The sequence below is a fragment of the Desmodus rotundus genome, chromosome 12, assembly GCF_022682495.2.
Source record: "Desmodus rotundus isolate HL8 chromosome 12, HLdesRot8A.1, whole genome shotgun sequence".
NCBI lineage: Eukaryota > Metazoa > Chordata > Mammalia > Chiroptera > Phyllostomidae > Desmodus > Desmodus rotundus.
Genome location: NC_071398.1, coordinates 62,799,131 through 62,813,505, shown reverse-complemented (window position 1 = coordinate 62,813,505; position 14,375 = coordinate 62,799,131). Strand labels below are relative to the sequence as shown.

Genomic DNA, 14,375 nt, shown 5'->3' with positions numbered 1-14,375 from the left:
AATTTAAAAACAAAAATTAACCACAAATGCCAGAAAATTGAACTGTATGGAAGTCTGACAACCAAGGAGTTAAAGAAGAAACATTGACTCAGACTGGTAGGAGGGACAGAGGAAGGACACACAGCAAGGCAGCAGCTAGCAGACTGGGTGGCCTCTCATTCACGTACAGATAACTGGGAAGAACAACTGGGGAGTTAGACAGTCCTCGCAACCCAGGGTTCCACCACTGGGAAATAAGCCTCAAAACCTCTGACTGAAAAAATCTGTGGGGGTTGCAGCAGTGGGAGAGACTTCCAGCCTCACAGGAGTTTGTTGGAGAGATCCACAGGGTCCTAGAACATACACAAACCCACCTACCTGGGAATCAGTGCCAGAAGGGCCCAATTTGCTTGAGGGTAGTGGGGGAAGTGGCTGAAAGCCTGTAGAAAGCGGAGCAAGCGGCACTGTTCCCTCTCAGACCCCTTCCCCGCAGACAGCACCACAATGCAGCCACATGGGTTGCCCCACCCTGGCATATTCCTAAGGTTCCACCCCTTAAAATGTAATTAGGGGAGCTGAGACCAAAAATATATGGCCCTAATGAAAGAACAGATCAAAGCTCCAGAAGAAATACAACTAAGCAACAAAGAGATAGCCAGCCTATCAGATGCAGAGTTCAAAACATTGGTAATCAGGATGCTCACAGAAATGGTTAAGTATGCTCGCAAACTGGAGGAAAAAGTGAAGGCTATGAAGAGTGAAATGAAGAGAAATGTACAGGGAACCAACAGTGATGGGAAGGAAACCAGGACTCTCATCAACAATTTGGAGCAGAAGGAAGAAATAAACATTCAACCAGAACAGAATGAAGAAACAAGAATTCAAAAAAATGAGGAGAGGCTTAGGAACCTCAGGGAAATCTTTAAACGTCCCAACATCCAAATCATAGGGGTGCCAGAAGGAGAAGAGGAAGAGCAAGAAACGGAAAACTTATTTGAACAAATAATGAAGGAGAACTTCCCCAATCTGGCAAGGGAAACAGACTTCCAGGAAGTCCAGGAAGCTCAGAGAGTCCCAAGGAAGCACACACCAAGGCACATCATGATTACATTACGCAAGATTAAAGATAAGGAGAGAATCTTAAAAGCATCAAGAGAAAAGGAGACAGTTACCTACAAAGGAGCTCCCATAAAGCTATCAGCTGATTTCTCAAAAGAAACCTTACAGGCAAGAAGGGGCTGGAAAGAAGTATTTGAAGTCATGAAAGGCAAGGACCTACATTCAAGATTACTTTGTCCAGCAAAGCTTTCATTTAGAATTGAAGGGCAGATAAAGTGCTTCTCAGATAAGATCAGGTTAAAGGAGTTCATCATCACCAAGCCCTTATTATATGAAATGGACTTACCTAAGAAAAAGAAGATCAAAAATATGAGCAATAAAATGACAACAAACTCACAACTATCAATAACTGAGCCTTAAAACAAAACTAAGCCAACTAGAATAGGAACAGAATCGCAGAAATGGAGATCACATGGAGGGTTATCAGTGGGAAGGGGGAGGGGTGAATGGGGGAAAAGGTACAGGGAATAAGAAGCATAATTGGTAGGTACAAATAGACAGGGGGAGGTTAAGAATCATATAGGAAATGTAGAAGCCAAAGAACTTATATGTACGACCCATGGACATGAACTAAGAGGGGTGGGGTGTGGGTGGGAGGGCAGTTGTAGGGCAGAGGGGAATAAAGGGGGAGGGGAATGGAACAACTGCAATAGCATAATCAATAAAATATATTTAAAAATGAATAAATTTATTGGTAATATTTTGTGATTTTCAGTGCAGATATCTTATACATCATCTGTCAGATTTACCCCTATTCAGTTTCTTAATACTATTATAAGTGGCATTTTTTAAAATTTCAAATTCCAGTTGTTACTGGTTTATAGAAAGTTGATTTTATTGATCTTGTAGGATGAGATCTAGTTAAGTTCACTTTTAGTTCTGTGCCTTTTTTGTATATTCCTTAGCATTGCCTACATAGACAATTATGTCATTTGTAAATAAAGACAACTTCACTTCTTCTTTCTAGTCTTTATGCCTTTTATTTCTTTTTCTTGCCTGCAAACACTGGCTAGAACCTCGACCACAATGTTGAGTAGAAGTGGTAAAGCTATATCGTTGTTTTTAGGGAAACTTCCCCTACAGGCTCTTTCCTTCCTACCTCTACAGCGTCCATTGTACTAAATTGTTTGAAGTGTTCAGATGGGTTGCAAGGAACAGTAGTTAGGAGTTGACTACTACACAACTTCTACATTGTGGAGCTGGGATTGTGTTTTTAGACTGAAGAATGTTGTAGCCAAGAGTGTGCTTGTCATCTGTGACCTATGTATGTAGTGACCTATAATAAACCTGCATGGAGATCATTTGAAATGAACATGCTAACATACCACTGTACGATGAGTTACGATATAGGGTGGATGCTGGCTTTGAACAAATTAAAGGAGACCTCTTTGAGAAAACAGGTAGACCTATCACCAAACACTGCCATCTTCTCCTTATTCGTAACATAACAGAAAGTTTCATTTTCTAAACATGCTATTCATTACTAGGTGGCTTCAAAAAAAGGGATAATCTTTTATTTGAAACTACCATCTTTTCACATAATCTTCCAACCCATTATATGAAATGTTTGTGTTCAAAATGATCTATTTTGGAAATTGTTATGTATCTACTGAGTCAGGTACCTACTTCTTGATACTTTGTCAGCATATGAATAAGAGAAGGTAAAAGGAAAGTATTGAAGAATACATTTTGGCAAAGGGAAAAACTTACAAAGCCTATATTGAACTGCAGAAGTTTTGTAGGATGTTACGTGAATTTTGCAAGCAACTAAGTTAAAGGAGGCATTTAGTTTATTCCTCAAATTGTCAAATTGAATAATTTGAGGAATTATTAACTACAAAAACAAGTAGGCTTGAAATACAAAGGCTACATTTATTGAAAAGGATTTATTTTAGCTATGGTTTCTTACACAGTGAGGAGCTATCTTCCTTTAAGCTACTAAAAACTATGGGCAGTACCATGGCACTAAGACTTTTTGTGATAATGTCCTCAGAAGACAATGTCTTTTGGACAGGTAACATTGAAGAACAATTCAGTTACTTGAGAGCTTGGTGTAATGGGTGGATTGTTTGTTGTCGGCAATGCTAGGTGGGAGTGCTTTATTGCTGACATATTTTTATTTTTTTAAATGAAAAATAAATATTTTTATTTTAATTTTCTTTACTTCAGATACTTGGATTTGAACTGCATTTTGGAATTCATCTACTCTTAAAATGCCACCAGCAGTTGGAGGTCCAGTTGGATACACCCCCCCAGATGGAGGCTGGGGGTGGGCAGTGGTAATTGGAGCTTTCATTTCCATCGGCTTCTCTTATGCATTCCCCAAGTCTATTACTGTGTTCTTCAAAGAAATTGAAGGCATATTCAACGCCACCACCAGTGAAGTGTCGTGGATATCCTCCATCATGTTGGCTGTCATGTATGCTGGAGGTAAGTATCCCTGAGGCCTGCATTTTTAGTGGTCATTTTATGTCTCATTCGGGTGTTTTGAAATGTTATTTCTTGAAGCTTTGTGTTTAGAGTCACATTTTTCATTACCATTACAATGACAGCTTTTGCTCTATTTGTCCCACTATATTATTAGCCTGAAACAGAAATGAGAAACTGATTTGCTCTATCATTGAGCTTTAAAAAGCTCTCAGAAAAATTACACACGCACAACTGATTTTTCTTACTGTTCTCTGCCAGACTTTTGAGATGTAAACATAAAGATTTTTTTAAATCAATGTTGGGAGAATTAAAGTAAATCAGGTCAACCTGAATAGCTAATGCAAAGTCTTAGATAAAAACTTTTCATGGTGTTAGAATTAAAGAAATGAGTAAAATCTCCCCCTTGTTCCTTGTGATATTATTGGTTGTAAAAGCATTTCATCTGCACCTTAAACTTAAGTTTTATCATTTTTTCCCCTTCTGCGTTGGCATAAGAAGGAAATGTGGAGAGTTTAGTTAGTGCTTAATAACATCATTTTATTTTTCCCCCCAACGTCTAAAATACTATTTTCTAGCCCTTTACAGAAAAAAGTTTCTGACCCCTGCTCTAGCTCTTTATTTCCTTCTTTTTTTAAAGTATCTTTTATTGATTATGCTATTGCAGTTATCCCAATTTTAACCACTTTGCCTCCCTCCGCCTGGTACCCTCCTTCCCCCCAGCATTCCTCCCTTTAGTTCATGTCCATGGGTTGTACATTGAAGTTCTTTGGCTTCTCTATTTCCTATACTATTCTTAACCTCCTCGTTTATTTTTTACCTACCAATTAATGCTTCTTATGCCCTGTACCTTTCCCCATTCTCCTGCCTCCCCCTCCCCACTGATAACCCTCCAAAGGATCTCCACATCCTTTTCTAGTTGCTTGCTGAGTTTTTGTTTTTTAGACTCAGTTGGTGATAGTTATGAATTTGTTGTCACCTTATTGTTCATAAATTTGATATTCTTCTTTTTCTTAGGTATCTAAGTCCCTTTAACATTTCATACAATAAGGGCTTGGTGATGATGAACTCCTTCAACTTGACCTTATCTGGAAAGCACTTTATCTGCCCTCCCATTCTAAGTGATAGCTTTGCTGGATATAGTAATCTTAGACGTAGGTCCTTGCCTTTCCTGACTTGGAATACTTCTTTCCAGCCCTTTCTTACCTGTAAGGTTTCTTTTGAGAAATCAGCTGATAGTCTTATGGGAACTCCTTTGTAGGTAACTGTCTCCTTTTCTCTTGATGCTTTTAAGATTCTCTCCTTATCTTTAACCTTTGGCATTTTAAGTATGATGTGTCTTGGTGTGTTCCTCTTTGGGTCCAACTTATTTGGGACTCTGTGTTCTTCCTGGACATGTATGTCTATTTCCTTTGCCAAATTGCTGAGGTGGGGCAACCTGCTCCACCACTTTGTGGCTTTGTGTGTGGAAGAGGGGTCAGAGAGGGGATAATGCTGCTGTCTGGCTGCTGGAGCCTTGCTTGGCACTTGCCCTGTTTCCAGTCACTTCAACCCCTTCCCGTATGCTGGCGTTCCCCTAGCTCCTTCCCCGGTGGTAGTTGCCAGAGTGGATGAATTTGCATTATTAGTTCTAGGACCATGCGGGCCCTTTAAATGGAATTTCCTGAGACACTGGCAATTTTTTCTATAGCCCCAAACCCCACTGGTTTTTACAGCCAGAAGTTGTGAGGCTTCATTTTCCTGGTGCTGGAACCCTGGGCTGCACAGTCTGGCGTGGGGCAGGGATCACTGTCTCCCAAGGTTTCCCTCCTGATTTTATCCACCACATGTGAATGTGGGACCACCCATTCTGCCCGCTGCTGTCGCCACACCACGTCCTCTCCATCCTGGCTGTCTGTCTCTACCCCTCCTACCCATTTGGATGAATTTGGCTTCTTTAAATCCTTAGTTGTCGGTCCTCCATACAGTTCGATTTTCTGGCAATTCTGGGTGTTTTGTTTTGATGTCGTGATCCTTCTTATGGTTGTTCAAGGAGGTGAAACGTGTACCTTTGCCTCCATTTTGACCGGAAGTCTATGAATAACATTTTAAATACTGCTTGTTTTTGCACATGATACTTTCTTTTGGGAAAATTGTTCCTTCTTTGTCCTCTCCCAGAGATAACTAGCACATTTCTCCGAATTTTGTATAATAGGCCTATGAACTATATCCCTCCCTATTTTTAATGATAGCTAATTAGGGCCATCCTTCCTGAAATAACTCTGAAAGACAAATTGCCTGTCATGAGCCTTGTGGCAGAATTTTTACTAAATGGGTTATTTTGTTTTGATCGGTTCCCAAATAGTATGTCCCCTAAGAATGATCACTTTTACAACGACCATAATCCTTTAACTTGTGCATTAGGGCCACACCCTCAACACTAGTATGCTTAGGGCTGTGAGTGATTTAGGCTTTCTTTTTTAGAGCTTTGGTTCATAGATACATACTGATGCTCGTTAGAGTACTTTTTAGGGGAGGAGGTCTTAGTTGCCTACTGATGGTTTGCTTATTGGCTTGAGTTGTTTCCTTTTTTTTAACATGAAAGTGTAAATCTGTATATGTTTTCAGTTCTACAGTGATGGCATCTTAACTTTTCCTATCTAAAATACTGGAAACTTTACAACATTAACTTACACATCAGAGAGTCAACAGTGTGGTGATATTTTGATCTTTGTAATTCTGACTATACAAAATTTGCTTCATGAGTAATTTAGGTGGAGATATTTCATTCTTTCACCTTACACAAGCTATCAATCCAAATTGTTTCCAAACCAGCTGTGGTCTAATATTTGGAGGAAGTGACTTAGAAGGGTGATGAAAACTTCTTTATGCATGTACTTGGGTGAGCCTGAAGCCTGCCCTGGCAGCTGGTTATTGACTCAGCACCTCAGAGAGAATTGGTCCTCTGAAACACTAGGGTATCAAAAGCATTAATTCCTTCTTGCACGTTTATTATATGTATGCATGTACACACACACGTAGGTACATACATACTATAATTTAATTTTGGGTTCCCTGCGGCCAGAGCCTGTTCTTTAAAACACCATAGTGCCATTCTTAATATTACTATTAGAGTATAATTAACTGCAGGATTTTCCATAGTATTTATGGAGATAGAACATGTCAACATATGACCAACAATATATTCTGATTCTACACATTCTATATATGTTTTTAAAAATAGTCTTACCATCTTCTAGGAAGCTAAGTATATAGTAAACCAAATAAAGTCGTAATTTACTGTGCTGATAGAAGAGAAATATGATTTGTATGTCTTCTGCTTTACAACGTAGTTCCAAAAATATAGAATGCATGTAATGGGAAGAACATGGGCTGCACCTGAAATTTGGGTCTCACCAGCTTTGTGACCACGCACGCCCTTCCTTAATGCTGCATTGTAGTGACCCTTTCTTATTTATAGTTCTCTGTTGGGTTGGCCAAAAAGTGCATATGTTTTTTTCCATAAAATAAAAGACACATTTTCATTTTCACCAAGAACTTCATTGATTTGGATATATTGAGTATGTCGGCTCTCTCCCGCATAGTATAACAGTGATTGTTCTCAATTAATGTCTTGATTTGATTGCTATCAACTTCACCTGGTCTACCTGACCGTGGAGCATCATCCAGCAAGAAATCTCCAGTACAAAACTTTGCAAACCACTTTTGACACATTTGATCATTCACAGCACCTTCTCCACACACTGCACAAAACTTTTTTTGCATTTTGGTTGTCTTTTTACCTTTCTTGAAATAATAAAGCATTATATGCTGAAAATGTGTACATATTTTTTCCGTCTTCAATATTAAAATGGCTACATAAAAATTCACCAATTTTGATAAGTTCTTTTTAAATGTACACTGATATGACAGCTGTCACAATACAATCTAACAAAACTATTTCTAATGAAGTTAAAAGATACCTAAGTGCTACTAAAGCCATCTTATAGAAAAAACCAAATGAACTTTTTGGCCAACCCAATACCTTAACCAGGCAGACAAATTATGGTGTGATGTAAACAAAGTTATCATTTCCACAAGTTAATATTCATGAATTAGAGACATAAGTATTATAAACAAATGAAACTCAGTGAATGTGATTTAATTTGTAATCAGCAAATATTATTAGTCTGTGTAAGAATTGTGTTGTGTTACAGCTTTTAAATCATTGTTCGCTTTGGGTAAGACTTTCTTATAATTAAGACAAATTTGGAAATGTCCTCTTATTTGCTACAATAGGTACAATAGGTACCTTATTTGCTACAGTAGGTAGCAAATAAGAGGACATGTGAAATGCATTGAATCTTTTTCTTCTTGACCCTTAATAATTCGTTTTTTATTTGGTTCCTTCTCTCGCATTCAAGATAAACCTTTTTTTTTTTGTATGCATCTATTTAGCTGAAGGAATTTAATCTGGTTTTCTTAGATAACACTCCATTTCCTACCCTCTTGAGGCATTAGACCCAAGGATATTTTGACTACTATTTGACTTAATCTTCTACAAGCATGTTTTTTCACAGTATTAGCTAACACAAAGTAGTAGTATAGGCATGGAACCAGGTTAGCTCTAAAAGACACACCTAATTCAGTTCAATACCTGAGACATATAGATGTAACTGCAAAACTAAACTTGGAAAACATAATTATGTATTTTTATCTTTTTTTCTTTAAAGAAAATATAACACAAACATCATTTATGACAGTGTAAATAAACCATGTAGGATATGATGGTTTAATTTTGGACAGACACACTAGAATATATCATCATATCAGTGTGTCTGTCCAAACATTAAACCAACATATCCTAGATACATCAAGAAGCCTATGAACATCCATTACCAGTATATTTTCAGCCTATCGTGCCTTATAAGAGGAAGATTAAGGGTCTAGTCTTTTATATTTTAGTAAAATTCCATCCACTATATCTAGATATACAAGATACACAATTTATGACATTTTTTAACCTCTTTATTTTCCAGTACACAAACCTCTGACTATGAAAGAATTACAGAAAGCAATTGGCTTCTGTTGTACCATTTATTTTGGAGGACTTGTCATTTAGTGTCACTAATGCCTTGTGTAGATCTGAGGGGGTAGGTGCTTTTCCTCTATACCACTAAATTTTGGGTTCTTTCTTAGGTCCTATCAGCAGTATCCTTGTGAATAAATACGGCAGCCGTCCAGTGATGATTGTTGGTGGCTGCCTGTCAGGCTGCGGCTTGGTCGCGGCCTCTTTCTGTAACAGTGTAAAGGAGCTGTACTTGTGCATCGGAGTCATTGGCGGTGAGTTGCTGTTGGTTCATTTTCAAGCACTAACTTACTGCTGGCCATTTGGTGTTCCCCTGCAACTGTCTTTTAGGTCTCTTGTCAAATTCTTTCCTTATAGAAATTACTTGATTATTATTTTAAAGAGCTGTAAATACATTAAAGGTATTACAAACAGTTTTTTAAAAAGTTACTATGATACGGTAGGTGTTCATTGTTGAATGAATGAATGAATTGAAAGAGATGATTGCATCCCTGGTCCTAAAAATAGTCCGGTAGTAGATAGAATGTGTCTGGCAACTTGTTGCTGGGGTGGTCACTGGTTATTTTTCTCTCTCATTACCTCTTCCTCTCATGGGGAATGGGCTTCTATTGGAGGATATAAAGCAAGAATTATCTTGTAGAATGTCCACATATATTTCTAAGAGACAGAGGATCATCTTGATAATCCCTCCCCCCCTTTTTAATAGCCAATTTCACAATCCAGAAAATATGACTGTTAACATTTTGATGTGTATCCTTGCAAACTTTCTTCTATGCACAAACATACCTTTTTGAGAACAAAAAAGGATCAGATTACATGTTTTGTAGCCAGTCTCCTCCCACTTGATAGATCACGCACACCTGTGTCATAAATATTCTGATAGAAAACACTTTTAATCTCTGTTATCTCCGTAGAATAGATATGTGCTGTAATTTTATTTAACCAGTCTCTTAATTACTTATTGAATATTTAGGCTTTTGGGGGTTTTTTGCCCTCTATTATTAGTAAATAGTATTGTTGATAGTCCTTTGTGAATATGAATATTTTCTTGGGATAGATTTGTGAAAGTGGAACTGCTATGTTTTTTGAATACATATAAGCTAAATTCCCATCCAGAAAGGTTGTATTTATTTATTTATAAAAGTTTCACTGTAATATATGAAACAGGGTATATACCCTTGACAATAATGGGATATTATCTCTCTCAATCATTGCCATTTTAACAGATGAATAGTATCTCTCAGTTTTAATTTTCATCTCTTTATTAGGAAAGTACTTTTATGTTTGTGTCTGTATTTTTTTAAAGAAATACTTATTGACCACTTAAAATAATAATACTGAACACTTAAGATTTAATTACTCATTTTTACAGCAGGGGAGAGAGGGAGAAAGAGTGGGAAACATCAATGTGTGGTTGCCTCTTGCATGCCCTCCGACGGGGACCTGGCCCACAACACAGGCACGTGCCCTGACTGGGAATCGTGTGGTTCGCGGGCCTGCACGTATTCTACTGGGCTGCACCAGCCCAGCTCAGTTCAGTACTGTTACGTATATTCACATTGCCACCATCCATCTCCAGAACACTTTCCATCTTGTAAAACTGAAACTGTACCCACTAAGTAACTCCTTATCCTCCTGCCCTCCCCGCCCGCCCCAATCTCCTGGTAAACACCTTTTTTTTCTGTCTCTGAATTTGGCAATTCAAAGTACCTCTTATAGGTAGAATCAAACAGGGTGGGGTTTTTTTATACTCAATATTATTTTATATTAGTTTCAGGTGTACAGCATAGTGGTTAGACAATCGTAGTTTATAAAGTGATTACCTGATATTTCAAGTACCCATCTGGCACCATACATGGTTATTACAATATTATTGACTATATTCCCTGTACTGTATTTTACGTTCCAGTGACTGTTCATAACTCCCAATTTGTACTTAATCCCTTTGCCTTTTTCCACTAAGAACCCCAGCTCCCCTCCCCTCTGGCAACCATCAGTTTGTTCTCTGTATCTGTGATTACATTTCTATTTTGTTTGTTTGTTCTTTAGATTCCGCCTGTAAGTAAAATCATATGATTTTTTTTTCTCTGACTTACATCACTTAGCATAATATCCTCTAGGTCCATCCATGTTGTTGAAAATGGTAAGATTTCGTTCTCATGTCCAAGTAATAGTCCATTGTACATACAGGGGCTGGCAAAACTAGGTTTACAGCTGTTTGAATGAAAAAACATGCAAAAAATGCAATTAAAAAAAGACATACAAGTTATGATTACAACAGCTGTATTAACTCAAAAGAATGTAAAAATGATACCTACAAGACTATACCCAAGTGCACTGTGCTGTTGTCACATTCTTTTGAATGAATAGAGCTAATGTAATAATCATACATGCTTGTCTTTTTCCATGCAAACAACTGTAAGTCTACTTTTGCCCACCCCTGTATGTACCACAACTTTCTGATCCACTCATCTTCTGTTGGGCACTGGGGCTGCTTCCATATCTCGGCTGTCGTAAATAATGCTGCACTGAACACAGGGGTGCATTTATCTTTCTGAATTAGTGTTTTGGGTTTCTTTGGGTAAACATCCAGAAGTGGAATTGCTGGATCATAAGGCAGTTCTACATTTAATTTTTTTGAGGAAATTTCCTACTGTTTTCCATAGTGTTTGTACCAATTTGTATTCTCACCAATACTGCACAAGGGTTCCCTTTTCTCCACATCCTCATAAACACTTGCTATTTGATAATAGCCATTCTGACAGGTGTGAGGTGGTATCTCATTGTTGTTTTAATTTGCATTTCTCTGATGATTATGGATATTTGGCATCTTTTCATATGTCCTCTTAGAAGAGTCTTTTCAGATCCTTTGCCCATTTTTATTTTTTTAAAGATTTTATTTATTTTTAGAAAGAGGGGAAGGGAAGGAGGAGAGAAACATCAATGTGTGGTTGCCTCTTTACACACCCCCTACTGGGTACCTGGCCTGCAACCCAGGCTTGTGCCCTGACTGGGAATTGAACCAGGGACCTTTTGGTTTGCAGGCCGCCACTCAATCCACTGAGCCACACTAGTCAGGTCTCTGCCTATTTTTTAATTGGATTATTTAAGTTGTCTTTTTGTTTGTTTTTTTGGTGTTGTATGTTTTTTGTAAATTTTGGATACTAACCCCTTATTGGATGTGTCATGGGCGAATTATCTTCTCCCAGAATCATACAGTTTTTCTTTATGTTTGAGTTGTTAACTCATTTATTAACATAATGTTGTAAAAGGTCATCCACTCTGTCACAGCATGTATCCAAATGATCTTTTTAAGGCTGAACAACATTCCATTGTATTAAAGTATTGAAAGTTTTCAGCCTGTGATTTCTATCTTATATATTATTTTTAAAATATACCCTTTTTAAAAAATAAGTAAGTAAAAACATGCCCCCCATTTTTTTACATTTAAAACTTGTGGATGAAAAACATTTAACATAAAATAAGAGGAACAAAATATTTTGTTCCCACATGGTTTTAGTCAGTTTATTCATTTAGTCTTAAAATATTCTGAGCAAACCACCATATTATGTCAGGCACTGTTCTAGATGCTTTGGGGATAGAGCAACACATTAGGCAACGCCATGGTCTCTAATGGGAGGAGGCAGGCAGTACCACTCGCAAACATGTGGGTAAATAAGGACAGTATCAGGCAGTGACGAATGCTATATGCAGCCTCAACGCAAAGTGTTCTAACAGGGAGTACCGAGTAGTCAGAGAACGGAAGGGCTCACTTTAGAGATGACCTTAATGGAGACCTGAGTCACAGCATGGAACTAGCTTTGTGAAAATCTAGGGGAAGAGAGGCCCTAAGTCAACTGCATGCTTATTAGCACAGATAAGAATGGTCTGGTATGAGGTCAGGGAGGGAGGAAGTGCCAGGGTAAAGGTTATGGATAGAAGGCCATTAGCAGGTTTGAAACAGCGGAGTGACCCGCTCTGGTGTATTGGTTTAAGCCTGTGTGAATAGCTCAAACACAAATGGTAGCAAGAGGGGCAGGAAGAGCATGTAGAAGTTATTTGTTTATACTAGCACTGTTTATTGAATTATTTGTCTGGGTAAGTAATTCCAAGTATCTCTTTGACACTGATTACAGTATGTGATTCTTTTTTTCTGCTCCTCTCCAGGTCTCGGGCTTGCCTTCAACTTGAATCCAGCTCTGACCATGATTGGCAAGTATTTCTATAAGAGGCGGCCACTAGCAAATGGACTGGCCATGGCAGGCAGCCCCGTGTTCCTCTGTACCCTGGCCCCCCTCAATCAGGCTTTCTTTGGTATCTTTGGCTGGAGAGGGAGCTTCCTAATTCTTGGAGGCCTCCTCCTGAACTGCTGTGTGGCCGGGGCCCTGATGCGACCAATAGGGCCCCCACCGGCCAGATCGGAGAAATATAAGTCTAAAGAAACCCTTCAGGAAGCTGGAAAATCTGATGCGAAACAAGTGGCAGGTGATGCAAACACAGACCTCATTGGAGGAAACCCCAAAACGGAGAAGCCGTCAGTCTTCCAAACAATTAATAAATTCCTGGACTTCTCCCTGTTCACTCACAGAGGCTTTCTGCTATACCTCTCTGGAAACATGATCATGTTTTTTGGACTATTTACTCCTCTGGTCTTTCTTAGTAATTATGGCAAGAGTAAGCATTTCTCTAGTGAGAAGGCTGCCTTCCTTCTTTCCATCCTAGCTTTTGTTGACATGGTAGCCAGACCATCTATGGGACTTCTAGCCAATACAAAGTGGATAAGACCTCGAGTTCAGTATTTTTTTGCTGCTTCTATTTTTGCAAATGGAGTGTGTCATCTGCTAGCACCTTTGTCTACCACCTATATTGGGTTCTGTATCTATGCAGGAGTTTTTGGGTTTGCATTTGGGTGGCTCAGCTCAGTGTTGTTTGAAACACTGATGGACCTTGTTGGAGCCCAGAAGTTTTCCAGCGCTGTGGGATTGGTGACCATTGTGGAATGCTGCCCTGTCCTCCTAGGGCCACCGCTTCTAGGTATAGTACTTCTCCTTATCTCCATGTTAACATAAAGCAGGCAGAGATTGGGATGGTGATAGAAAGCAGAGACCAGTAAGCCTCTTGCTGGAGGAGAGCAGGTCTTGCGGGTTTTCGTACCCCCAGTGCCTGGCACAGTGTGACTGCTCAAATACTTACTGAGTTGAATTAAACTGAACCATCAAGCTAAAAGGGGACTAAAATAGTTTTACAAGTGACATTGTTTCTTAAAACGTTTCTTCTTTGTAAAACATACATGATTATAAGAAAACATGTAAAATACAACTCTACCTCTAAAGCACTGGTGGTAATTGCATTTTAATAATAATGGTGTTTATTTTAGTAGTAATAATAATAGCTACCATGTAAACTCACCGTGTACTGGCCTATCTTCTTGTACCTTGTAAGACTATGAGAGTTCCTACTTCATAAGTGAAGAAATAGAGGATTTGCAAAGTGAAATAAGAGCTTTTGAGATCTTGCTCCCTGGTACATATCATCAGGTTGGCTCCAATAGACTCTCATAAAAATTCAAACGACAAAAAAAATGAAAAGTGAAATAATTTGCCTTATATCACACAGCTAGTAATTGGGTAATTTGGGGACTTTTTCCTAAGGTTATAAATACTTCATCTTTTATATTGCTACCTCAATAGATAACACATAGTGAAAAAATAATTTGGCTCCCCTTGTGGATGTAACTCAAACCTTCTCCTGCCATACCCAGTGAGTTGCCAAATTTGTCAGC

The 14,375-nt window shown here is 38.5% G+C and overlaps 1 protein-coding gene across 1 annotated transcript in view; it reads left to right on the top strand.

The window, feature by feature from the left end:
• The window catches only part of SLC16A1 (solute carrier family 16 member 1), a 36,984-nt gene that overhangs the window by 19,338 nt on the left and 3,271 nt on the right, over window positions 1–14,375 (top strand). The window contains exons 2-4 of the mRNA XM_045203745.3: window positions 3,268–3,528; window positions 8,704–8,847; window positions 12,761–13,627. Coding sequence (XP_045059680.1) covers window positions 3,312–3,528; window positions 8,704–8,847; window positions 12,761–13,627 — 1,228 coding nt within the window. The 5' untranslated portion in view covers window positions 3,268–3,311. The remainder of the gene's footprint in view (window positions 1–3,267; window positions 3,529–8,703; window positions 8,848–12,760; window positions 13,628–14,375) is intronic.